Source organism: Orcinus orca, chromosome 8, assembly GCF_937001465.1.
Source record: "Orcinus orca chromosome 8, mOrcOrc1.1, whole genome shotgun sequence".
Taxonomy (NCBI): domain Eukaryota; kingdom Metazoa; phylum Chordata; class Mammalia; order Artiodactyla; family Delphinidae; genus Orcinus; species Orcinus orca.
Window position 1 is genome coordinate 52,805,718 of NC_064566.1, and position 26,241 is coordinate 52,831,958.

General features: G+C 49.5%; 2 protein-coding genes and 2 non-coding genes across 9 annotated transcripts; 3 read left to right on the top strand and 1 right to left on the bottom strand.

The window, feature by feature from the left end:
• Window positions 1-842: 842 nt before the first annotated feature.
• RPS3 (ribosomal protein S3) lies at window positions 843-5,696 on the top strand. Its single transcript, XM_004279801.4, has 7 exons — window positions 843-949; window positions 2,152-2,282; window positions 2,560-2,653; window positions 3,109-3,203; window positions 4,367-4,554; window positions 4,974-5,170; window positions 5,624-5,696. Exons 1-6 carry the CDS (start codon window positions 920-922, stop codon window positions 5,165-5,167), a joined length of 732 nt encoding a protein of 243 aa, XP_004279849.1. The 5' UTR covers window positions 843-919; the 3' UTR covers window positions 5,168-5,170; window positions 5,624-5,696.
• On the top strand, window positions 1,846-1,995 carry LOC117196594 (small nucleolar RNA SNORD15). The gene has a single exon (XR_004476860.1). It is a non-coding gene; the product is annotated as a small nucleolar RNA SNORD15 (small nucleolar RNA).
• LOC117196593 (small nucleolar RNA SNORD15) lies at window positions 4,719-4,863 on the top strand. The gene has a single exon (XR_004476859.1). It is a non-coding gene; the product is annotated as a small nucleolar RNA SNORD15 (small nucleolar RNA).
• Window positions 5,697-9,931: 4,235 nt separating the features above from the next.
• KLHL35 (kelch like family member 35) lies at window positions 9,932-25,977 on the bottom strand. 6 transcript variants are annotated; one of them, XM_033405744.2, is made up of 8 exons: window positions 22,028-25,977; window positions 21,524-21,615; window positions 19,284-20,162; window positions 18,044-18,228; window positions 17,463-17,581; window positions 16,637-16,825; window positions 15,042-15,230; window positions 9,932-14,113 (listed from the first exon to the last, which is right to left on the bottom strand). In XM_033405744.2, the coding sequence occupies exons 2-8, from the start codon at window positions 21,571-21,573 to the stop codon at window positions 13,925-13,927; spliced, it is 1,800 nt and encodes a 599-aa protein (XP_033261635.1). In that variant the 5' UTR covers window positions 21,574-21,615; window positions 22,028-25,977; the 3' UTR covers window positions 9,932-13,924. The 6 variants fall into 6 exon arrangements, with proteins under 6 accessions (XP_033261635.1, XP_049568877.1, XP_049568879.1 ...); XM_049712920.1 differs by having other exon boundaries at window positions 19,284-22,810; window positions 23,479-25,977; XM_049712922.1 differs by lacking the exon at window positions 21,524-21,615 and having other exon boundaries at window positions 22,674-25,977.
• Between the last annotated feature and the right edge of the window lie 264 nt (window positions 25,978-26,241).

The following is a 26,241-nucleotide window of genomic DNA, read 5'->3' on the forward strand; positions in this document are numbered from 1 at the left end:
CAAGCCATTATGTTGTATGCCTTAAACTTATACATTGATGTATGTCAAGTATTTCTCAATAAAGCTGGAAAAAAAAACTGTTGGTGAAGTGTTAAGGAGTGAAGTGTGCTGATGTCTGCAAGTAGCTTTGAAATGCATCAAAAGATGCATCGTTGTGTGGATAGAGGGATGGATAAATATATGATAAAGCAAATATAGCAAAAATGTTAATTGCAGCACCTAGGTGATGAATATATGGGTGTGCACTGTACAGTCCTTCCAACTTTTCTGTACACTTGAAATTTTTCGTAATAAAATGTGAGGGGAAATTTTTTTAATTGAAAAAGAATTGTGAGCCACTATTGTGACTTCTGTTACAAGTTGTAACAGACTATGAAAGTGAGGTAGAGGTAAATGGGTTAATAATATAAAGGGAATTAAACAGTCCTTAGGGGGGAAAAAAAACAGTCCTTAGAATATTTAATACATATTAGATACTATTATTATTATCATTTGGAACAGAGGAAATGGACACAGATTGGAAGAGATAGGCGCCTCAATGAATTTCATTGAGGGCTTTCAGCCAATTTTCATTACAGCGTAAAGTGTAGGGACCAGGGTTCCATGCATTTGTTGTGTGAGCTTATACCTGTAATTTCCATCTCTGCGCCGGACGTTGCTCGTTTTTAAACTGATGAGAATTGGACTCTCAACTCCCCTGTAGTTTTTAAGTTCCGATTGATCTGATCCTGTTTCTTCCTATAGGTATCTACATTACTCTTCTCTTTCCTTTTACCTCCTTCCTAAAGTAAAAACTACATTTCCCATGAGCGCCTACAGGCGTCGACGTCGCGCAGTTCTTTGTCGTCGAACCGCGCCCTTTATCCGCACTTCCTCCCACTAACCCCTCCTTTTCCTTTCGGCGGTGCGTGGCGGCAAGATGGCGGTGCAGATATCCAAGAAGAGGAAGGTGAGACACCCCGGGGCCCGGTTGCAGAGAACTTTGGAGCCGCGCGGGTCAGGAGTTTCTCTGGGTGCCGTCGCGAGCCCCGCGGCTCCCTGCCATGCCTCGGGCAGTGGCTGGGCCGCGTGGCATTCCCGTGGGCCGCGGATGGCGGTTGATAGAGCGCAGGCCCGAGCCGGGCGAGCGCAGTATGGTGGGGATGGGAGAGAGAGATTTCTGCCGGTTCTGGGCGGAGAGCAGAGATGAGCACCGGGGACCCCTCCTCCCCCGGAGAAGGCGCTTGTGAGCATTTCTTGGTCAGTCAATAAAATTAGTGAACGTGTGGTGTTTTGAGGGCATGAGCCATTTTCCTCATCTTAACTGTGGCTTTGGGAAAGGGCTGTAGCAGTGTATTCTTCCTGTCTTCTTACTAGTCCTGTCGGGGTGCAGCCTTCTGACCCCAAAGACCTCAGTCGGGAAGGTTACTGACAATTTCTTGTTCCAGCTGGGGCCAAGGAAAAGTTCTGGGGAAATGGAGGGGGGACCTGGGGAAGACGCTTCCTTGAGTTTAATTCTTTGCTTTTCCATGGGAGAGAAGTGTGTAAAGTGCATTTGGTTTTAGACAATTTGCCATTTTGTGTACGCATAACATCTATGTTAAGGTGAAATCCACACGCTTTTGTGAGTTAGGATTTGCAGACTTTGTGAAACACCTGGGAATAATTAAGGCAATAATTAAGGTGGCTGGCATTCTCATGGGCCCAGTTGTGTCTACAGGTGAGACTGCTTAACTAAAGTCACTATCTGCTCTTTTTGCTGGTTGCAAACATAGTGTTCCTGCTGTGCTGAATTAGTTCTAAATGTGCCATTTAAGAGCAGTTCTTTGTTTAGCATGTGTACATATAAATGACAGTTTTAAAACCCTTCAGTGAAGAGAAGATGACGAGTCTGACTGGAGGTGTTCTCTTTGTCCATGTGGCCCCTACCCTGTGCTGCGTTCTGTGGCACAGTTTTAAGGGCCCTGGGTCAAAGTAACTTCCAAAAGATGACCTAGAGGCATTTGTCTGAGAAGGGTTGCCATGTTTTCTCTGGAGCAAAGGTAAAATAATCGATGATGGGTCATTTGTTGGAGGCGTTGAGTTTTGATGAGGATTGCATTGGCGGAAAGTCTGGGCTAGAAAAAGTGAGCCTGCGCCCACATCCTAATTTTGAATTTACTTTTTGGTTAGTTTGTTGCTGATGGCATATTCAAAGCTGAACTGAATGAGTTTCTCACTCGGGAGCTGGCTGAAGATGGGTACTCTGGAGTTGAGGTCCGAGTTACACCAACCAGGACAGAAATCATTATCTTGGCTACCAGGTAAAAATTCGTTTTTCTGGCCATCGCCTATAATTGTCGTCTGTACTAAGGTGGTCTTTTCTGTAAACTTAGGGGGATAATCAATGAATTTAGTCTTACTGAATGTAATTTTTTTAAGCTGCATTTAGAAAAAAAATTAACTCTAGTTTTTGTCATCCAAAATTTATACTTGGCTTGTGTCAGATGAATGAGATTTTACTACCACACATGCGCAAGATTTAAAATCACATCTGGAATTTTATGAGAGCTGTGAATTGCCATTCTTTATTTTCCCCAGGACACAGAATGTTCTTGGTGAGAAGGGCCGGCGGATCCGGGAATTGACTGCTGTGGTTCAGAAGAGATTTGGCTTCCCTGAGGGCAGTGTAGAGGTGAGTGGTCCTGGTTTATGCCAGAGGTTACTGTGGACCTGGAAATGGCTCTTTAGGATGGTACTTCTGAAAACCCATATTATCACCCTGAAAAGTTATTTGTGATCAGTGAGTAATACAAATGGATTGGTATTTTGTTGAAGTTCTTCTCATAAGCACTTAGCAGGATTTTACATTCACCTTGGGTATAGTAATGATACATATGAAGGATTGGATGCCCCATCGGTCTCCTTGGTGTGGCCATAGAAAGAGCTAGGGGTGGGAGGGCAATGAGGAATAGTTCAGCCTATGTCACTGAGTGTGTGTTAGGTGTGGGCATTAGAAGTGCTTTAGTACTTGGGTAGTACAATGATACATAAAATGGTGTATGCTTGTATAATGGATGTACTGGTTTTTATTTGAAAACAGTGGCAAAGGTAAGAAATTCAAGGATGTGCCTTGTTTCCTTCTTAAAGCTTTATGCTGAAAAGGTGGCCACGAGAGGTCTGTGTGCCATTGCCCAGGCAGAGTCTCTGCGTTACAAACTCCTAGGAGGCCTTGCTGTGCGGAGGTAAGTGTCCTGAGATTTTTAATGGTTGTGTCCTTTTGTGGGTCAGAATATCAGCATTTTGTTCATTTAGTAAATGAACTCTTTTTATGTGACAGGCTCGGCTAGTCTCTGAGGGTTTTAACAATAAGACGTTGCTAATCCATGTCGTCACTGAACTGGCGGCCTAATAAGAAAGACTTGTAAAGAATCAAGTTTTTAAAGAGTGGTGGGTGCTCTGGTGGAGAACTATTCTGGGTGTGCTTTGGGAGTAAAACAAAAATAGAACGGGGTGATGCGGGGGAGTGGTTAGGGTTCCTTTTGGAGTCATTCAGATCCATTATGTGTTGTTAATTCTCTGGGAACTGTAAAGAGCTAAGACTCATCCCTGATGAGAGCTTAAAATCTAGTCAGATTTCTGTGTATGTAGATAGTAACATGAGGAGTGAAGGACATGAGGTGGTTAGATTGGCCCTAGCGCTGGGCCTGCTCGTAATATTGCAGCTGGCAGTTCTTTGAGTAGTTCCACTCTTTGTGGAGTAAATGGAAATGCCTTGCCTGGGTGTCTGGAATTTGTTAATACTTAACGCAGAGCCCTGGGAGGTTTTTCAGCGGAGGAGGGACGCTAGAGCTGTGCTGTAGACAGGTTGACATGGTGGCAGTGCTGTAGGCAAGGATGTGCAGAAGACTGCCCACCTGGTTTGAACGCCAGCTCTGCCGCTTAGAACAGTGATTCTCAAAAGTTTGGTCCGTGGGCCAGCATCACTGCCATCACCCGAGGACTGGTTAGAAATAAATTCTCAGTCTCCAATCCGGGCTCACTGAATTGGGAAATAGGGGGTGCAGCCCAGCTGTCTGTCGTCATAATCCCTCCAGGTGAATTTTGCACACACCAGAGTGGTTCATTTTAACCTTGAGGCGTTCCTAGTGTGCAGCCAAGGTTGGAAAGCACTTGGTTAGAAGGAACTTCGTGTGTTTCCCTAAGGAATTCCCTAAGATTAGGTGTGATGGGAATGGAAGAAAGTTTCTAGCTCTTGGGTCAGGCTCTGGTCAGACTTATTCTCCATTAAAGGAACATTGAAAGTAGTCAGTGCAGGCTAATGAGTGTTTTTTCTTTAGCATGGTGGGGTTGAGCAATCCTGTCTGGTGATAACACAACTGGCCATTTGTCTCTTGCGCTCCCGAAGGGCCTGCTATGGTGTGCTGCGGTTCATCATGGAGAGTGGGGCCAAAGGCTGCGAGGTCGTGGTGTCGGGGAAGCTCCGAGGACAGAGGGCTAAATCCATGAAGTTTGTGGATGGCCTGATGATCCACAGTGGGGACCCTGTTAACTACTATGTTGATACTGCCGTGCGCCACGTGCTGCTCAGACAGGGTGAGCAGCCAGGAGTGCTTGGGGCAAGGGGCTTTTTAAATGGGTAGACGTGGTTTTATATACACACCTCAGTGTTTGGGGAATTTGTCTGGGAGTCGTGGAGCAATTTTGTTTAGCTTCGTTGGAGAGAGTTGGTTTGTCCTTGTCTCGGCCACTTGTGTACCCTTCAGTGATGACACGATGACGAGTCAGAAAGGGCACATCCTGCTCTTGGTCCTTGTCAGTGCCACGTTCTGTGGTGCTGTGCATGGGTTCCTTTTGCAAAAGTGTCCTCTTCATTGATTGATTAGAGGCATTTGTCTGAGAAGGGACCAGACCCAGGGCTTCTTGAGTAGCCTCCTGTTTTCCTTCTGCCCCATCCCGTTGTGTAGTGGGGGGCGATGGAACCATAGCTCGGTCTTAACTATGGCATCTTCTAGGTGTGCTGGGCATCAAGGTAAAGATCATGCTGCCTTGGGACCCAACTGGTAAGATTGGCCCTAAGAAGCCCCTGCCTGATCACGTGAGCATTGTGGAACCCAAAGATGAAATACTGCCCACCACTCCCATCTCCGAACAGAAGGGTGGGAAGCCAGAGCCGCCTGCCATGCCTCAGCCGGTACCCACAGCATAATAGGTATGTCTGTAAGGCCCTCTGGGGGCAGAATAGGACCCTATCCCATTGTCCTTGTTAACACTTGTGTCCCACGCTGTGAGAGCACCTAGTGGATAAAAATCGGATTACACTTGCTTTACATGAGAGAACACAGGTTGGAGCCAGGGACTCATTTAACATGGTATGCTATTGGGAGGAGTGTGTGCCTTTGGTCTCTTTAAGACATTCCTACGTTTACCACTGTTGTAAATATGAGTTTTTCTTTATTATCCTCCCTTAAAATTTTCAAGGCACTCTTGCTAGTAATTAGCTGTTCTGAAGCAACCCCCTTAAAACAGTAACAACAAGCCTCTCCTGTGCCCAGCGCCTGTTGTGTTGTTTCTAGACATTCTTTGTGTATTAATTTTCATGCGAACCTGATATTCAGGTGTATTTTCTGTTCTTATTGTACTTTTTTGTTTTATTTGGTTTCAGGGTCTCCTTGGCCGCTGGATCTGGAGTCTGGATGTTGCTCTATAAAGACCTTTAATAAAATCTTTTTAAAAGACCTGTGGCCTGACTAGACTCTACATCCAGTATTCAGACTGATGGTCATGTCACTCCATGAGACCGTTGCTTGATAGATTCTTAGGGCTGTCTGGTGCACAGTGTTCGTGTGTTTTCCCTCAAAATCCTGTTGGTTTCAATTGTACTTGTGAGGAGAGGTCCGGAACAGGAGGACCCAAGCAGAAGTAACCAAGGAAATACCTTGTGGGGGAGTAAATCTGGTGACGGTGGTGGCTGATTGTTAACAGGGCAGCACCTTGATTGACTCAACCTGGAGTTCAGGGTTAGAGGTTTAGAAGGACGTATTTAGGATCATTTTGTCTATTACACATAGAAAATGTAATGACCATTACATTTTGGGTTATGCTGTGCTCTGGGTGGTGTTCATTTCTAGGTATATACATTCTCATTTAATCCTCAACATCTCTAAAAGGGAATTTGATTGTGCTGCTGATGAAGAAAGAGCCTGATGCTCAGAAGTAAGTTTGCCTAAGCATTATAGAGCTGCGATTAGAATCCACATTTCTATGTCCTGTTCTCTTAACCATTACACTCTAGAAAAGTATAAAGAACATTTAAATTATCTACAGTTTTATCTGTGATATTTTGAAGGTGTTTGCTGATATGTATTTATTAGAAATTGGGTGCTTTTTCACTTATTCAGGTGAAACTAGTGAGGGACAGGCTGGCATAAAAATCCTACAAGATTAATTAGAGGTAGTGAATTATGTTGAGAGCACGCTGACGTTATCTGTGTGTGTGTCCCCTTTTAACAGAGCCTTGGATGTTTCTACTGTCTAGAGAGTAACATCTCATTGTTTTTGTCAGTGTTAGTGGAGTTGAGACCATGTCTCAGTAGTAGAAATACTTTACAATTCTCCAACCACTGAAATAGCTCATGTGTTAATGACCATTTACTGTGTTCCAGGGAGTGGGTTCATGTAAATGTTTTATCTTGTGGCTAGGAACTAGAGCCTGAATACAAAAACATTTTTCATTTCCCTGTGCTTTCCCTTACCCTGGAGTGGCACGTTTCCAGGAATGAGCCCTTTCTCAAGCGAAAGAAAGTTTTATGGAAAGGGCTGAGAGAGGTGGTTACTGAAAAATGTTAGCGTGAGAACTGAGCTAAGCTGATTTATTCCTGTATTTATTTCTGGGCTTATGATGTAGTTCATTTATGAGGAGACTGTTGGTAGTGAAACCATTTCAACTAATTTGAGCCTGTGCCTGTGGAGTAGTGGTGCTGGAAACAGGTTAAGACAGTCCTGGTCATCTAGAATCTTAGTGTCTAGTACTGGCATTGCCAGTCAGTTCTTTGCATATTTGATCAGGTGATCTTTTAAATTTATTTTCCTGGTGAGTTTTCTGCAAACTTAGAACTGGAGGTCAAGTCTGTCATTCAGTAGTGCTGTTAATATACCACCAGGTGGTGCTGTAACAGGAAGGGTGCACCAAAGTAGCTTGGGGAGGGAGAAGTAAACTCATGAAGTGTAACACATGTGCAGAAAAGTATGCAAATTATTAGTGTGCAAGTATGCAGCTTGAATTATCAGTGTGAACACCTCTGTCTACCCATTACTCAGAGGTGGAGGAGGGGTTAAATTAAGTGTTAAGTTACTTAAGAAAATCACGTAAGATGTAATGTAGCGCTGACATGAGCATTCCATAATCACAGCTCATCAAGAAGTGCAAACTACCTTAGAGGATGTCATCACTACCACCCTGAGATTCCCAGTGAATGATTTTTTCAGCCGTCCTTTGCTTCACTTCCTTTGAGGTTCAGGTTTCCAGGTGTGCATCTGACGTCTAACCTTGTGGCCAGACTCATGCCGTGGCCCCTCCCCTCAGTAGGCAAGGTGTTGATGCTGGTCAGCCAAGACCATGTTGTGAAATGGCCTTGGGACCGCCTGGTGGGAATAATGGCTGTTGGCAACATGGAAGCAAGTGCTGAAGCCTTCCATGGACTCTTCACCAAAAGATTATTGTTAGGCTCTGAAGAGTTATTAGGTTCTGGTCATTAGGACTCCTGGCAGCTGGTGATGGGGGCCTCAAAAGCTGGGTGCTGATTGAACCACTTGCCCATCAGGCAAGGAAAGAACACCTGCTGGCATGGGAGAGTGTGGGAATAGGCCTAAAGGGCAAACAAAGGTTGGAGACCAACAGCACTGTAGAACCAGGAAAGGCACAGGAACTGGTGGGGTCCAGGTGATGGTTAATTTTAGGGAGATGGGTTCCACCCCCAGACAATCTGGTTTTGCAAACCACTGTTGAAAAGGCTGCTATAACCCACAGCAGAGTGGAGGCTTGGGGCTGGCACACCCTCCCATCTCCCACCCCAGGTCAGCTAATCTCCACTCCTAGTTGAGAAATGAGGCAAAGGCTGTGAGGGTGTCAGCACAGTGAGAGTGGAGGATACCTTTCCCTTGCAGAGCAGTTTACAAAGGAGACTCAAGGGGTTGTGGGGAGAAACTGGGCTTTGCAATCAGATCTGGGTTTAAATGCTGGCACCAGCACTCATTCACTGAGAGGATGCCTTTGGACTTTTCTGATCCTCAGTTACCTCACAGGGCTGTTATGGGAGTTAAAGGAGATCTAAATATCAGTATGTTTCCCTACTATGTGTCATTTATATCATCTGGAGACAAGTTACAAGCCCAGGCCTTCAGGTCAGTCTGTCTGGATTCAAAATTAAATCCACAACTTTTAGCAGTACAAGCATGGGCACATCAGTTACATACCTGTGCCTCTGTTCATCTGCATGTTTTTAGCAGTGCCTGGCTCATAGCAAGTGCTCAGTAAATGCTAGCTGTTATTACTACCTACTTAGCATATCTATCCTCTTGGAAATCAATAATAGCTAACTTCATGGTAATGGATTCTCCCCATCCTAACTGTAAGGGCCCTGACCACAGGGGCCATGCTTTCTGCTTCTACAGGGAAGTGGGCATAGCTGGGCAGGTATCACTAGCCCCATTTTACATGGCCTTTTTCTGTGCCGTGTTTCATTTAGTGATTGTTTCTGAGCTCCAGTGTGGCTACGTATAAATGAAGCTGTTGTATGTCAGTAAGGCCTGTCAACATCAGACCAAGAAAACATTTAGGTATCGTTGATAGTCAACATTTTCTGTCTCAAAAGATAGTTTTTCTTACTATTTTCTCCCTAAGAGACATGAGATCTTGACATTATTTTATGAAATGGCTATTAAGCCATTTCTCTATTTGTTACTAATCAAAGCTACATTTATAACTTGATAAGCAGCATGACCATGGTGAGGAGATTATTGTTATAGATTATTATATGCCCTGAGCCTGCTGTGGGTGTATCATTTAATCTTCCCAACATCCCTGTTATGGGCAGATTCTATTACTAACTTCATTTTATAGCAGTGTTGATTAACCCATGCAATACATCTTAGGCTTTGGAAAATACAGTTTGACCCTTAACAATGGGGGCATCAGGGGTGCAGACCCTAACTTAACAGTCAACTCTGTATATGCGGTTCCTCCATATCTGCTGTTCAGCATCTGTGGATTCAACTAACCCCGGGTAGTTCAGTACTATAGTATTTACTATTGAGAAAAATCCACATATAAGTGGGCCGGTATAGTTGAAACCCATATTGTTCATGGGTCAGCTGTACTTAGACTGTCTCAGAGAGATTACCACTTCTCATTTGAGAACAAGTAACATGAGATCCTAGATTGGCAACAACTTATCTGATCCCAAACTCTTATTTCTACAACAACAAAAAAGATGGAGACCTGTAGTTCTGAAATTCAAATGAAACCACACTTCTGCTGCTCAGTCCTGTATTGCACTAATAGTTCAGCCGGCCAGGTGCAGCTGGGCCTTTGTCCTCTGGTGAGGACAGCTATGATGGGTTCATCCTGCCCTCACTGGCAAGCCATTGACTGCCCCCATGACGAGCTTGCACCCGACAGTCCTTTGTGTGGTGAACCAGAGAAGCTGGAGCCATTAAAATCCAAAATTGCCTAGAGAGAGGGTAGGGCTCCCGTAACCTTTAATAATGTATTTGCTTTACAGAGGGAGGGGAAGGGAGAGCATAGGTACTGTAGGGGGGCTGCTTTCCCATCAGGAGGGGGACCAGAGGAAATGGATCTTTTACTCACTGATTTTACCCTTAATATACCAGAAAAAATAGCCATCACTATTTACCACCTGGGCCCATAAACACCCCCCTTTTATATTTTAAGTCACTGTAAGAATAAAGGAAAAGTGAAAGTCAATTTTATGATAAATTTTAACAAGTATCCAAAATATTTAAAATTTAGCAAGTATTAACAGCATAACAATATACTAAAAACACTGGATTGTAAACTTCAAATGGGTGAATTTTATGGTATGTGAATTGTATCTCAGTAGAGCTGTCATATATACATATATTTGTATGTGTATACATACATAGACATATATGAGTTATAACAGCAAACAACTTCACATTTTCATTGTCTAGAAGGATATATACCCCAAATGAGCAATGTTACTTGAAGGCAGTGAAATGTTTATCAGCTGCCATGAAGTGAAGGTATTCATCTTGTAGCTGCTGATTCCAGATTTCAAATACATCTCTAACAAGCTCTAGCTTCTGGGGCTTTTTTGGTTTTGTTTTGTATTACACTTGGATTGTCAACATGCAGTGCCTTAAAAAATTTTGGTTGGGGCTTCCCTGGTGGTGCAGTGGTTGAGAGTCCGCCTGCCGATGCGGGGGACACAGGTTCGTGCCCTGGTCCGGGAAGATCCCACATGCCGCGGAGTGGCTGGGCCTGTGAGCCATGGCCGCTGAGCCCGCGCGTCCGGAGCCTGTGCTCCGCAATGGGAGAGGCCACAACAGGGAGAGGCCCGCGTACCGCCAAAAAAAAAAAAAATTGGTTGCTTATAACTTTGTTGAAGAGAGGATAGCCATTTTCTTTGCTTCATAATTTTAAAACATTTTCACTTTTAGATTTATAAAGGTCAATTCAGATGACCAATGAATTTTAAAAATTCCTACAGCATCTGTTTTTCTCCACTCATCTTTATGTACAGCTGCCTTCAGCTTGTCTCTATGAACTGTAACAAACTACCAAGTAAATTTGGGGGCATAGTCATCATAAAAGATACATACTGTCACATTGTCTTTGAGCAAAATGGGATAGTCCAGGTTTTTGTCACAAAGAATTGTGTGATGAAATCTTTCCTCTTGAACAACTTAATACAGTAGTCCCCCCTTATTTGCAGCGGATACGTTCCAAGACCTCAGGGGTTACCTAAAACCGCAGATAGTAGGGAACTCTACATATACTATGTTTTTTCCTGTACTAATGGGTGGGTAGCATATACAGCATGGATATGTTTCAGATTTATAAAAGAATTCAACAAGTCCATATAGTGATTACAAAATAGAAAGTTTTATTCTATTATGTAAGAAATAAAGTTCTCCTTGTTCTTTGAAAGCCCGCTAAGAAAGAATTACAGTCATAAAATATCAATCTTTACAAATAGATCTACTCAAAAAAGAAACTCAAAAATTAAATTTGGGTTCATCATTTTCTGATTGCATACCAAGAGTTGTCTCTGTTCTCAGCCGGTGAGAAGATGGCAAATCCGTGTGTGGCTAAGGGGTCATGGACTTATCTGGCTTCCCTCTGAACTGAATGGTAACAGTTCACATTCAGCAGGCAGCCTGGGGTGCCAGAGAGCAGTGGACTAGGAGCCAGGGGGATCCTCTGTATATGGTCTCGATCTAACCAGTAGTCCTTATAATTAGGACCCGTGGCTGTCACCTTTTGCTTGTGTTCTGTGAGCCTCACTCACCAGGGACAAGCACCATGTCTCATCAAGTCGGGAGCCCAGAAGGTCAGGGACAGTATCCTGTCAAGCTGGAATTTCCCACGTGGAAATGATGTATCTCCTACTTCTAAACAACTGCTTTGCTGTGCCCCACACCATTTTCTCAGATTAGCAGAGGCTGCATGGAGGAAGCAGACTTTGGAGATAGCTGGACCCGAGTTGGAATCCTGGCTCTGCCACCACTCACCAGCCTTGTGACCTTAGTTAGCAGGTCACTTCACAACTCTTGAGTCTGTTTACTCATTTGTAATCGGAGGTGGGAGGGGGGGAGGGGAGCAGTAGTAACTACCTCACAGGTATTATGAGATAGAAATCCAGGAAACCTTGATTTAAGGTATTCAGTGGAAGGGTTTGTTCCAGTCACTGGAGGACCCAGAGATGAAGGTGACACCTTTCCTGCCTCAAGAGGCATCCTATGGGTGTGTCAGGAGAGACCAGAGATGTCACACGAAGGCCTGGCCATATGTCAGGTGATGGAAGAAGGGCTGATAAGGAAGGGGTACAGGGAGGGAGTGGTCAGCTCTTGGGTGTATGGTGTCAGGTCTGCCCAGGCAGACAGAGCAGGAAAGGGCATTGGCACTTGCATGAGCAAGCACTGGGGCACAAATGGCCATCATGGGGGAAACTGGGCAATCTGTCTGGCTACACAGAAGTGCTGAGCCTGGGTAAGATGCCCATGTCTCTGGGGAGAGCTTGCCCTGGATTTGCCCCTACCCTTTCCACTCCGGCTTTCGCCTGGGTAAGCAAGCAGTACAGCACCTTTGCTTTGTCCTGGGTGTTGTGCATGGGGTGGGAGCAGGAAGGCTCTGAGGCTGGGCCTCTACCCCACTCCCCTCCCCCTCTGCCATTATCAGCTGTGTCCAGATGGTCACAGGCTCCCTAATCTGGGATAATCGGAGGGTAGGAGCTCAGCTGGGACCCGGGCCTTTATGCTGCTCTGTGATGGGTCAGCCCCAGCTGGAGAGATCCCGCAGACAGGGCCCTGGGGCTTTGGAAAATGGCTAGGGGCTTAGTGCTGGCCCTGTGCTGGAGGAGATGGAGGAGCAGATGACAGCTCTTCAGAAGGCAATCTGAGTGCAAATAAGGGGAGCCCCAGGTGGGGCCTGGCTAGCTCCTCTGGGCCTCAGAAATACAGGCACAGAATCTGAACCGCTGGGCCTTGATTCACAGAGTCTGTGGCATCAGTCCTTTGTTCCCTCTCTTTCTACTGAGTTCACCCCTCCCGACCCAGCAGTTTTATGTTGCTGCCCTTCAGCCCCAGACCAACCCAGGCACTTATAATGGCATCAGGAGCTTGTACCCCACGTTGATGTTGGGGATCTCACACATCCAGGTGCAAAGCTGGGCTCATTGGTGTCTTAGAGGCCTGTGGCTCTGGTGCCCACTACCGGGGGCCTCCAGTTTACTGCGAGTCTTGACCCCCGAGGCTGCTCAGGGTTCTACAACTGTTCTGTTTTGTTTCAGCTTCTTTCATGAGCGGGGGAGCCCCACCTTGGCCCAGGCTTCTAGCAGTGATCCTGGTTTGTCATCCTGGTTTTAAAGCCTTTATCCCAGAATCTGAATTTAGGAGCTTGAGCTTCTGCCTTATGTTTTACAATTCTGTTTCTGGTCCTCAGACATGTTTGCTTACTTACAAGCCTATGCCTCAGTTGTCTGGCTTTTAATTTTATCTATCATTGCTATAGGTGTTTGAATTGGAGAGGGTGGTTTAGAAAGGGAGAACCATCCTGGCCAGAAGTGTCTCATAGATTCTAAAGCTTCATGGAATCTATGAGTCATAGATTCTGCCTCTTACTAAGTATGTGGCCTTGGGTGAGTCTCCTTATCTTTTAAAATCAGTTGCTTCTCTGTAAAATACAGATATTAGTAACTAGCTCACTAAAAGTTTTTTTTTTTAAGTGCCAATAATCTGAAATTTAAGAATAGTGACAATTCTTGGGAGGAACGTGCGAAGGGATGGGTTTGGAAATAGAGGGGCCTACAAAGGCATTTCTTAAGCTAGTGATCTATGTCTTAAGCTAGGTCGTGGAAACACATTTATTTTATTATAATTCTTAAACTATACAAAATATATTCTTTTTATGCATGAAATATTTCATAATTTTTTAAAATGTCCACGCTGCTATTATGACGGTAAACGAGGTAATAACATATGAAGGTGTTTTGTAAAGAGTCAAAGCAGGGAGCAGATACTGGGCATTACTTCTCCAGGCAAAGGAGGCTTGAGCTGGAACACAGACCCAACCTTTGAAGGAGGTTTTATTTCTACAAGAAAAGGGGCAGTAAGCTAAGAGGCTGTTTACACCGAGGTGCCATGAGGGGAGCAGTGGTGAACCTGAGTTCTCCCTCCCCTCCCCACCTCCTGGTTCAAGTATGAGTCACCTGCCCAGGCTCTGGACGATGGTGACGCAGCCATGGGAGCTGGTGCAGCGCTGCAGGGATGGCTGGGCCTCCACCTGCCCACTGCTGGGGTCAAAGGTGAAGATCCTGTCGGTGCTTTCCCCATGATCATCCCGCCCGCCAAGGATGTGGACTTTCCCATCACACACAGTCACGCCACAGCTCTCCTGGGTGGACAGACAGAAAGACAATTAGCTATAGGGTCCAGCCGGGAGCTCCCTCTGTCCCTAGCTGGCCAGGCCAGACAACAAAACCTTGACCCACAGAATATGAGTAGGCAGTCTGGAAGGTAAAGAGGTAAGAATTGGGTGGACCTGACTTCAAGCTCTGGCTTGACCCTTACTAAATGAATGGCCTTAGACAAGTCACTTCACCTCTCTGGGCCTCAGTTTCCTCATCTGCAAAGTAAGAAGAATAATAGTACCTTCTTCATAAGGTTCCCTTAACAGTTAATGAGATTAAGCATGTAAAGCATTTTACATAGTGCCTGAAATATAGTAAGCACTCCAATAATAATTACCACCAGACTCAGAGAAGCCAGAAATCTCAGGCTCTTAGAATCACTGGAGATCAGAACTGGCAGGGATCACCAATCCATCCATACCCCTATATAGTCTCTTTGGAGAGGGAACAGAACAGTGCCGGGAGGCAAGAAATGCAGGGGTGGAACGTCCAGGGCCTAGACCTCCCTTCTCTGATATCACTGAGGCAAGGGAAACTTACCAAGTCCCCTCTCCATTCTCCCCCCTCCTCCAACAGTAAGCTACCACCTGGTGGCCTACAGATCAGGAGAGACTGCAGGGTCATTGAGACCAAGCCCCCCATCCAAAGCTCTAGCACTTGGGACTGGGGTTCTAGGTTCTGCCGTACATGGCTTTAACTGATGGCCTCAACCTCTCTAAGGCCAGTCTCCTTATCTTTGAAGCCCAAGGCTGATTATCACTGTGGGACAAAGCTAGAGAACTACCGCCTAGTAAAACCGCGTAGCATGGAGTCAGACACAGGACTCACTACCTGAGAACCAGATCCTTAGAAGTGGGTTTTTACTCCTAAATGGAACCAGTGCCAGGGCTGTGCCCAGGCCCCTCCACTTACCACAGGGCTGGGGAGGACAGCTGCCTCCCCCCAGACATCCATGCCAGGGTTGTAGGCGAAGATTTTGCTCATGAGGCCCCCAACCACATAGATGGTGTCCTCCAGGGCAACAGCCTCGAGACACCGCTGCGAGAAGGGCGCTGGTGACCGCAGGCTCCACTGGTCCTCCTTGGGGTCAAAGCACTGCACCTGAGAGGAAGGAGTGGCAGAGGTGAAGCCTTGCCCCTCAACTGCCCTGCTGCCCACACCTCCTATTTCTCTCAGTCAAGGGGACTCATTCAACACATATGCCTGTGTCCACCAGGCCTGAGCATGTGTGTCTCCCCTCACGTGTGCTCAGTCTGGTTCCACATTCCAGCTCCTCCCCCTGGACTCCCGTTGTCAAAAGCCTTCTCATCTTTCAAGGTCCAGGAAGAGGTCTGTATCCCAGGAGGTGGAGATACCGTCTGCATGGGTTCTCAGAGCAGGTCCCCCATGGAGATGCATTCCTGGCTGCATATACTGTCAACCCTCTTCCTCCCTGGTGTGCTGAGGTCATGACCAGATTCCAGCTGGGATGTCTCGCAGCCCCCATTTCTATAGCTGTCCACAGGCCTCCTAGGCTCACAGGTGTTTATGACGCCTACAATTTCTGAGGGTTCATACCTGTAGTTGCCTGCTCACCTTACTCCCTACTTCCTCAGTTGTGTCTTTGGAAACCCCCAGAATGGCCTATTCATGTCAGTGCTGCACAAGAAGGTGCTAAAGGGCATTCCCCCAGCCAGCCCAGAAAGGTGTGCTGGGAGTGGAGGGGGAATGAGGAGGGTGAGAGATCCTAGTTTGGGAAAGAGTCAGATCTCAGGATCACATGCCTGTGAGGCCATCAGGGTGGGGAGGGAGCTGCCACACGAAGATCAGTTTTTATTCACAGAAAGCCTAAATGTACAATAGAAAATTTGGTAGACTGTGATTCATCCACTCCATTGACTGTTACACAGACATTGAAATGATGGCTGTGAAGAGTTTCTAAGCATGTATAAAGTGCTTATACTTGGAACAAGAAAAAACAGAATACAAAATTTTACTAAAACTAAAACAAAAGTCAACTCAGAGGAAGCTTAGAAGGCATTGCACCAAATATTAATGGTAGTAGTTATCCTTAGGTGGTGAAATTATGGATGATTCTTTTTTCTATTTCTCTGTTTTCTAAATTTTCAATAATGAGTGGTTTTTGGTTTTTTTTTGGCTACACCACGTGGCATGTGGGATCTTAGTTCCCCGACCAGGGATCGAATCCATGCCCCCTACAGTGGAAATGCAGAGTTTTAACCACTGGACTGCCAGGGAAGTCCCAAGTGTATTGTATTTTGGAATGGAGGAAAAGCATTTTAACTAGTCCCACCCTTGCCCTCACTTAATTTTTTAGATCTCTGAAACCCATATGGCACCAGCCCAAACATTCGGGTCCAGACCTACTGTGTGACCTTTGGGTCATCTCTGAATTCATTTCCTTGCCTGAAACATGGGGATGACTCCTCAGTGCGTGGACGAGGACATGAAAGACCCAGCTCTGCGCCAGGCACACAGCAGGCCTCCACCGCCCTCTCCCAGCTCACCTTGTTGGTGTTGACGCCGTCCCGCCCGGCGCCCCCCATCACGTAGAGCCGGCCGGCGCAGGGTGCCACGGCAGCTGAGCTCACTGCCTCTAGGAGCGGGGCCGCAGCAGCCCAGGTGTTGGAGAAGGGGTCATAGCGCTCTACGCTGCACAGGCGCCGCAGGCCGTCGAAGCCGCCCACCACGAACAGCTGTGGATGAGGGGGTCGCCAAGAGTCAGGGCTGTCTGCGTCTCGGCCCCACAGCCTCTGGCTGTGTGTGGAGAAACTATCCCACCAGGGGCGCATCCCAGCTCCTCGTCCTGACTCCCCATTATTGAACCTCCCTTAGCAGATTTTCCTGTACTAACCGGATGATACTGGTTTGTAGGATGGGTGTTGAATACAGATTAGATCTGTAAAATAACTGGCACCAAGTTGATGCTTAATAAAAATACCTACTAATTTCTTAAAGGTTTACCACCTTACTTAAGTGATCCTAAGAAGCACTTTTATTTGCATTTCTGCATTAGGGATGTAGCTTGCAAAGATAATTGGCAGATTTTATTTTTCCTTTTTCTTTTTGGTCTTAAGTGACAGAGTCAAGATTCAAACCGAGGCTCGTCGGCCCCAGAGCGCACACCCTTGACCACCTGCTACTAGGCTGTACTATTACAGTAATTACTGTCATTATTAGCATTAGCATCATTATGCAACTTCGGGCAAGTCCTTTTTTCTTTTGGGGGCCTCAGATCCCTTCTTACAGAGAGCGGATTGTAAAGGGACTTCCCCCAGTCAGTCCATAGATCTCTACCTTGAGCCCAAGGCAGCAGCTGCTGGGTGTCCCTACCTGCCCCTGCACGACCGCCATCTTGTGCCTCCACCTGCCCTTGTGCAGTGAGGCCACCTTGATCCAGGTGTGCAGATGGGAGCTAAACATCCACACATCACGGCTGTTGATGTGGCCTCCTAGGGAGAGAGAAGCAGCTGTTGTTCCCAGGCTCTCTTGCTATCCCCAGGGGAGCAGGGACTGTGTTTTATTCTCTGAGTCTCTAGGGCTCGAATCTCAGGGAGTGCACCATCCATTGGTATCAAACCGATCTTTGCCACTGTCAAGACAACAGGGGAAATTCTTAATTTCCCTATAAAATTGGGTTGTAATGGGAATTAAATAACTAATGTAAGCTGCTTAGCATAATGCACAGCACATGCTAGGCTAAAGAGAAGTGATGAGTACTAATCTGAGTTGAAGTCAACATTGCAAGGGTGGAGTCACACCAGTGATTGGCTCTGCAGTACCACCTCAGCCAGTAACTGTAGGTTATCAGGACCGATCTGCTCCTATAGCCTGGTTGGAGGGAAGAACAGAGGGCGGCGCACGGGAAGTGATGAGCCAATCCTGTGGGACTCCGGCTATGGCTCCGCCCTCACCAGAGACGTAGATGTCATTGCGGAGAGTGCAGGTCGCGAACTCTGAGCGCGCGAAGCCGGGCACGCTGGGCAGTGGGGTCCAGCGTCGGCTGTCGGGATGGTAGGCGTCGGCGAACGGCAGCTTAAGGAGCCCCTTGCGATCGCAACCGCCGATGACCACGATCACTTCAGCTAGGTCCATGAATCTGGCGTGGGGACAAGCCCAATGCCGGTTAACCTACACCCGTGTTTCAGCCCTATTTCACCCGCTCATGGACTGCACTGTATGGTCCTGCTGCCCTTCCGTGCGCTTCTGCTCCCCACCCTCCGCATGCTGGACTCTGCCACTTTCAGCCTCCCCTCTGGCTATTGAGGGGAAGAGGGGCACTACTCCTTACCCCATTCTACTGACCTCTAAGTTACAAGAAAAGAATCTTTACAGAGTCCTTACCCTTACCTAGAAAAATCACCTTGTTTAATCCTGACTTTGGCTTGCAAAAGTCATGTAGCTGTAGGAGACAGAGGTGGAATTCAAGCCCAAGTTGGCGTGCCACTAACTCATTCTCTTCACCCTTTTCTGACCTCCATTGTGGACTAATTTTGCTGTGTCCCTCCTCCTATAACCATCTCCTAAACTTATCCCCTAATCACTGAATCCATTGAACCAGGCTACATGCCCTTTCAGCAAATCATTCTCCCTCCCACTGACCCCACCAGAATTTCCAAACCCTTTAGCCAATTCCTACCTAATTCCTTTGACAAATATTGAACATCTTGCACCAGGCCCTGAGCTTACTGTTGGAGATACAGTGATGAGTAAGACAGAGTCTGTCCCTTATTCCTGTGAGGGTGACAGACCATCTTGACTACTCCACCCGAAGTCTTCTGGTCTGGTGTTCCAGGGGTGGGAATAAGCCTTTCTTTTTTCCCCCCAAGCCCTGCCTATTTATACCCCTTACTAGACTGTGTTCCCTGAGGGTAAAGGGTGTTTCCAAATCACTCCTGAGTCCGCACTGAGGCAGAATGCACGAGATGTGAGATCCCTGCATTTCCCCCATTGGACTGTGAACTCTTTAAGGACCCAGCACCAAGCCTATGAAATGTCTGTTGTATGTATGACAATCTCATTCAAGAGGCATGATCAAGTGATAGGATTAAAGGATGATGGCGGATTGAGAGAGCGGTTGAACAAGGGAATAACATAGGAAATAACGCAGGGCAGGAGGCAAGGGGCAGCTGGGAGGGAGGGGGCAGGGCGTACCTCCGCGGCCGGGCCCGCAGTGTGCCGGTCTCGCGGCCCAGGATGAAGCAGGCACGGGCCTCTAGCAGCAGCGGGCGGCACTCACCGCAGGCCTGCAACAACTCGTCAGCCTCTACCTTCTCCAGGAAATAGGCGGGCGCCAGCAAGGGCAGGCGCACGTGCTCCAGCAAGCGCCGCAGCTGTCCGCGGCGGGCTGGCGGGTCGTGACGCACCCAGCGCATGGCCGCTTCGAACACGGCCTCCTCGTGCGCCACACCCAGCGCTGGGTCGGCCAGAAGCGCTGCCACCTCGTCGGGCGTCAGCTCCAAGAAGTCGGCGTGGCGTGCCACCTCGGCGAAGGCCTGGCGCAGCACGCGGCCGCAACGCTCGGCCAGAGAGGCAAGGGAGAAGGCAGCGGCCACGCGACGCAGCGCCAGGCTGTTAGCGGCGCGCAGGCGACCCTCGAGGAAGCGCGCGCAGGCCTCGCGCAGGCCTGCCACGCCCAGTCGCTCGGCCAGCGCCAGCACCGCGGCCGCTTCGTCCTCCGCGCGCAGCCGCACGCCCGCTCCGTACAGGTAGTCGAGCACCACGGCCAGCGCCGTCGCCACCGCTGTCCCGGCAGGGCCCGGCGCCTCGGGTACCACGGGCACCATAGCCAGGCCACTCTCTGGCTGCCCAGCCGCGAATAGGCTGCGGAAGTAGGTGCTGCCCGCGCTAAGCGCTGCGCGGTGGCATGGGAAGTCGTGGCCGCCGGCACGTAGCACCACGTCGGTGAGGGTGCCGCTCCGCCGATACGCATTCAGGGTCTGCAGGATGCGCTGTGCGTGGCAGGACCCCGCGCACGGCTCCTCGGAGCCCCAATCCAGCTCCGGCTCCTCCGGCACCGGGCCCTCCAGCGTCCTGCCGGGCAGAGAACACAGACCGCGTCGTCGGCAAATCCACCTGGCTGGGGCCCGGTTAGAGGGCAGGAGGCCTCTCACCCACCATTCCTTCCGTTGGTTCACTGGTTTACTCAGGCAGGCACGCATTATCTTAACTAGTGTGCTTTCATTCATGCAACCACTCTTCCTTCCGTCCACCCGTCAAGATTCCTAATGGCCTCAGTGAGCTAGTCCTAGCCTACCTGAAGGTCTAGACCCTGTCTTAGCTGTACCACCTCCTCCTCCACTTACCCAATCAGCCATACTGCTCTTTCTGTTCTTCAGACGTGCTAAGCTTTTTCCTATCAGTATTGGCAGGAGACAGATGGCATGCTCTCAGATGGGGTAACTTAAGGAGATTCTAATAAAGGAAGGATTTACAAAAGCATAGACAGTGTTTTGGGACTCCCACAAGGGATAGAGCAGTGCCACATGGCTACCAATAGCAGGGAGACTTTACCTCCCCAAGGTCTAAAGGCGGAGATTATTGGAACCTGCACAAAATATCTGTATAAGGAGGGCCCTCTGACAGGAGCTGTAGCCTTTGGTCAAGGAATTCAATCGACCCCACAGAGATCCAGTATGTGCGGGGGGTATAACTCTACCCCCATCTCCTCACCCCGTCCACTCTCCTTGGGATCTCCGACAGGTGCTCCCTGTTGACCACACCCTGATTATTCTATTTAATGTCTGCTCCTCCCCAAGAGTACAGGATCTGGCCCATAGTAGGTCGAGTGAATACATTAAGTTAGTATTTATTGAGAGCCTTTTCTGTGCCAGTCAGTGAACAAGACATAGTCCCTGCCTTCCTGGAGCTTGCAGTGTGGCAGGGTCCCATGGGGAAGTACAGAGCATTAGGAGACTGAGAATGATAAGTAGCATTAGCCAGGTGAAGGCAAGGGAGTGGAGGGAGGAAGTCTCCAGCTGAGAGAACAGCCTGTGCAGAGGCCCAGAGGGAAAGAGGACATGAGGTTAGAGCCCAGGCTGAGAGGGAAGTTGACCTTTTTCGTAAGTTTTCTGTTCTCAAGGAAGCCCTGTGGGGGAGTGGAAAGAGCTGGCTCTAAGGACTGATCCGGGTGCTAATCCTGCCTCTGCCCCTGACTCGCTGTGTGACCTGCTCAAGTTACTCCCCTTCAGGTTCCTTATCTAAAATGCGGTCATAATGCCTCTCTCACATGGTTGTGGTGACTTGTTGACTGTGAAATGGAATGTATGAAAAGTGCTAGGTATACAGTACAAACTCAACAAATGTTGCCTTACATGTTTTTACCCAAGAGGAAGGGAGCACACCACATGTGTTAGTTGCTTTTATGTACGTAATTTCATTTGACCCTCACAAACCTGAAGAGTTTCTTTAGACTTCTTCCCCTCTTCTTTTTTAAGTTTGTCATGAGGAAACAATCACATAGATGGAACCTGCCCTTCAGAGGTTGCTGTGAGGATCAAAGGAGGGGTGTTTGTGAAAGCATTCTGTAGCCTGAAGGGCTGTAACGGATTGGTTATGATTTGGCCATTATGAACATACAGCTTCTGCTTGCATACTTCCAGGGACAAGGAGTACACACCTTTATGTAGCAACTTACTCTAGGGGAGCAGACCTCTGCTCTCTGCTCCTTGCTTCTCCCTCCATTCTCCTGATCCCAGCTGCTCTGCCTTCCCTGAGACTGCTTTGCCCTGGAGGTCAGATCTTGCCCAGGAGTCAGTCTGGCTTTCACTGTTTATGCCTGGGCCATCCAGTGTGGTGAATCCCCTGTCTTAGCATCAGAGGAAATGAGCTTCCTGATGGGCAGGGTCCCGGGAAGTTAACTACTTTGCCCAAGTAGAGGGGCTGGGCCCTGAACCCACCTGGCTGTGGACTCTGCATGCCTAGCGGCTCAGCCACACTTGCCAAGGTTGGGGTGTATCCCAGGGAGCAGCGCAGGACCACCGGAAGGAGTTGATAGGGGTCATGGGAGCATGCTGCCTTCATTCTATTTTCCACTGGCTGAGAAGGCAGCCCACTCTCAGCTGACATCCAAGAGGGCAGGTCTCATCAGCGTCAGGTGGGACTTCTCTCTGCAGAGATGTCCCGGCACAAGGGGCTGCCAGGGGAGAGGGAGGGAGTCCCCTCCTGGGGAGTGTGCCAGTACTTTTTCATTCATTCTCCTGCTGTTTCCTGCACTGGGCACTGTGGACACACTGGGACATCAGACCCAGTTTCCACCCTAGGGATTTCCAGTCTGGGGGCCAAAGGACAACCCATTGGAACATGAAAGGTAGGGATTTCCAGGCAGGGCTTGATCTAGTTTTCTCTTATCCCAGCTAAGAGTCTAGGCACCTCAGGCCAAGGGTGCTGACACAGACTGAGGTACCCAGCCCCTAGAAGTTGACATGCCACCCTGTTTCTTTTTCACAGTCACACATACACCCACAAACACACACTCAGACTTGTAGACATGACACAGCCAGGGGAGTCCTGCATCCTAAGTCCCCAGATGTACCTGGCACTTACCTGGCCATGACCTCTCCCAGGCTCTCTGCAGCTGCTGCTCGTGCACTGACCACTCCTGTTTGTCCTGCCGCCCTGCACCCCTGACAGCCTGGGCACAATGTCCCTGCCGCTCTGCCTGGACTCCCGCTCAGGCTCAACTGCAGGAGGACAAAGGGGATGGACGCTGACGGGGGTGGGGGGATGGGGTGGGGTGAGGGGGGAGGGAGAGAGGAGAGTTAAGGGGGAAGGGGAGGAGGGGACACAGGGCTTTTGTTCTACTCTTGGATCAGCCCTGGGAGGGGGAGAAGGGAGGACCCAGGAGTAGGCGTGGGATTGACTGTGTGTGCACCTCGGATCCGTGTGTCTGGATTGGGGGTGACCTGGTGCTGGTTGTGCCCCTGAGTGATACATGGATGTGAGGGTGTGTGTGTGCGCATGCAGGCGTTCCAGGGTACCTGTACGTGCGTGTGGGAGTGCATGGGGACGTGGTGACTGTGGCATCGGGGTGGGTGTCATTGAGTAGCTGTAGGTGTGCCTAAGAATGTAACTGCACAGCTTAGAGGTCTAGGTATCCCTCCTGCCTCTGTGCTCTGTGTTCCTGCTTGACAGCAGACGTGTCATTGTGCGACTTTGTGTATCTGGTTATATGCATTGTGTGTTCCTGTCTTTGTGTCAGCATCTCTCTGTGATCATTTCTGTGTGTGACAGGGGTCTGTCTGCGTACACCGGGGGGCTGTGTCGTGTGGACTGTGTGTGTGGACAGCGTGTGGTCCTGGGTCTGTGGTATGGTATGGCTGAGGTGTTTTTCCCTCGACAGTGTACCCACCGTGGAGGGAACACGGTGAAGTGGGCATGGTGGTGCTGGGCCAGTCTGGTGGGCGTGGGGAGAGAACGAGGCAGCTCTGGGCTGGCCTGGAGCCAGAGGGAGGCAGCTCCATAGGCTGGTGTCTGTTCACTTGCTGCCTCTACGAAGGGCCATAGGGCCTGGTGTCTGTGGGGCAAGTGAGGAAATCTGCTTTCACGGAAGAGGGCAGCAGTTTGGGAGGAGGATGCCTTGATGAGAGCCCGGATGGGCACAGGGCACCTGAGAGGTGGTACTGGTACTGCCGGGATTCTCTGTGCTGCTCCAGGCAGATCACTAAGCCTCCCTTAGCCCCAGCTCTTCATCTTGGCAGGAGCAATAGTCTAGTCATAGTTCCTGCTCTGCCTGTCTTACTCAGGTGCTGTGAACTCAAGAGGGGTTTGTAAGTGAAAGCCATCTGCCAGCTGGACTCGGTGAGGCTGGGATCCTGCAGGAACCGCCCTGTCCCCGCCCCTGGCAAGGCTTAGAAGTGATGGGAGGGGTCACTGTGTTGACGGCCAAGCATGTGTCCTGAGGCCTGGGGGAGGGTCTGCTCTGGGGACTGTGTTCCAGGGAATGGTGTATCCTGATTCCCCCTAAAAAGGGATTGTATATATTGTTGTATGTTAAAGGATGTGAGAGATTTGGGCACCTAAATACCTGGAACAGAGGGGCTGAGGGTTCAGGGAGGGCCCTGGCGAAGGTGGAGGCTGGGCTCGGCCTGGAGAGGCCTCACCCCCTAAGGTCCAAGGGAGGAAGCAAGGAGTGGGTCTGTGGAGATGGCAATAAGGGAGAGGCCCTGTCTCTGGTTTCCCTGTTAAGGGCAGTCAGGCTGTCCTCAGTAGACAGGGAGAGGTCACGAGGAGGGCATTGGGAAGGTGGCCTTCTCAGTAACTCCTCAGGTCAAGGGACACGAGCCAGGGTTGACCACAGGCTGTGGGCTCAGCTGAGGGTGAAGGGCTCAGCTATCGGCCTAGCTGGGGGATGGCCTCCATCCTCCTTCCATTGTTTGGGGTGAGGGGAGACCGCTGGACTGCCTCTGCACTGGGGAGTGGAGGGGTACAGTGTAGGGCCCTGGTGAGAGTGGGATGCCGACAGGCTGTTCCACTCAGAACTCCCAGCCCCTTCTCCCTGCTTCTGAAAGACCTTAGGATGACTCAAGTTGCCCAAGTGTGGCCAGCCAGGAGCCTGGGACATGCTAGCCAGTGGACCCTGGGGCACTGACTGGATAGGGAGGGGCTAGCATGAAAGATTGGTTCCGTTTTCCTGGGCAGGCCTGCCAGACACTGGAGAGGAGCTTACTGGGGCATTTGGGTAGGGCAGTGTGCCCCACTGCTGGCCTGGACAGTCCAGGTTTCACGTACATTTCTTCATGCCCAGGGAGAGCCGGGAGCTGACCTCTGCCCCAGGAAGGGAGCACTTGGCAAATGTTTGAAAGGGGGAAAGGAGGGTGAGTCCCCCGATAGTTCCCAGAGGGGCAGTCCTAGAGGTTAATGTGGGGGGCCCAGTCTGGGTTCCAGCATTAGGAGGGGTTTCTTTTCCTTTCCTCCCTGAAGGCTCCAGACCCCAAGAATTCTATCCAGAAGGCCCCTGTTTGGAGAAGAGACACATCCCTTGGCTCCCAGGAAGCACCATGTTTATTTAATGTAGGAAGAAACTGGGGTTCAGTCCCCTCCTTTCCCCTAGGACACACCCAAGACCATGCAGACTTTTATGACAAAGATGGGATTTACAGACCCCTTCTCATGGAGGGCAGAGGGCAGAGGTCCAAGGACTGAAAGACAGGGGCATCTGTGGTCCCAGGGGCTGTATTTTGGCTTTCAGCCCAGGTGCCCCACTGTGCCAGGAATGGGAATGGGCCTCTTCAAAGCTGAACCTCCGCCATGGGGGAGAGGCAACTCCTGGCTGAGGGCCTGCCCCTCCATAGGCCAGGGATCTCAGAAAGCCTCCATGTGGCCACGAAGGGACCTGCTCGTCCCACTGCCCAGTCCTACATCGGACCAGGGAGCCCTCCCCATCTGCCTTACCATTCCCAGCTGGTTACGGAAGGCACACAGCCTGAGTGGGATTCTGGCTCTGCCACTTCTAAGCTGTGTGGCTCCGGATGGTCACTTTACCTCTCCAAGACTGTCTCCTCCACCACAACATGGGGACACTTGCCCCCAAGCCCAGTGCTGTTAAGGAAGCCCCCGTGCCATGTGATGCAGGAGAGGGGCTCCACCACCCTGCCACTCTCCCATTCATTTCTGAGAATGGTTCTTCCTCAGTCATGGGACCCGAATCCCAAACCCAGCAAGCTCTGTCCCCACCCTCCCACTGACAATTCAGATATGACACGTGTCAAGATGGCAGCTTTAATCATCTTGGCCGAGGCCCCTCAGGCTCCTCTGCTGAAGGCCTCCTTGGCCACATACCCACCCCGGACCATGCCATAACACTTTTCGCAGGTGGCCCCTGCCCTTGGCCACTGACGTGGGAACCTGAGGTCATGTCAGTCTGTGGATCTCCTGGGTGTGGATCCAGCAGCCCCGAGCCTGCTCTTGCCACCTCCAGCTGCTCCTAGGGGATATGGCTCGGACCCTCTCCTGGGGCAGGGCCAGCGGCAGCAGGAGGCTGGCAGGGGAGGAGTGTCTCCACCACTGTAGCAGGCGTTGCTCCTGGGCCAAGCTTCCTTGTGCTTTGAGACTGATGAAAGAGCAGAGGTGCTGGGGCAGAGGCCTAGCGCAGGCCCTTGAGGCAGGAGAAACA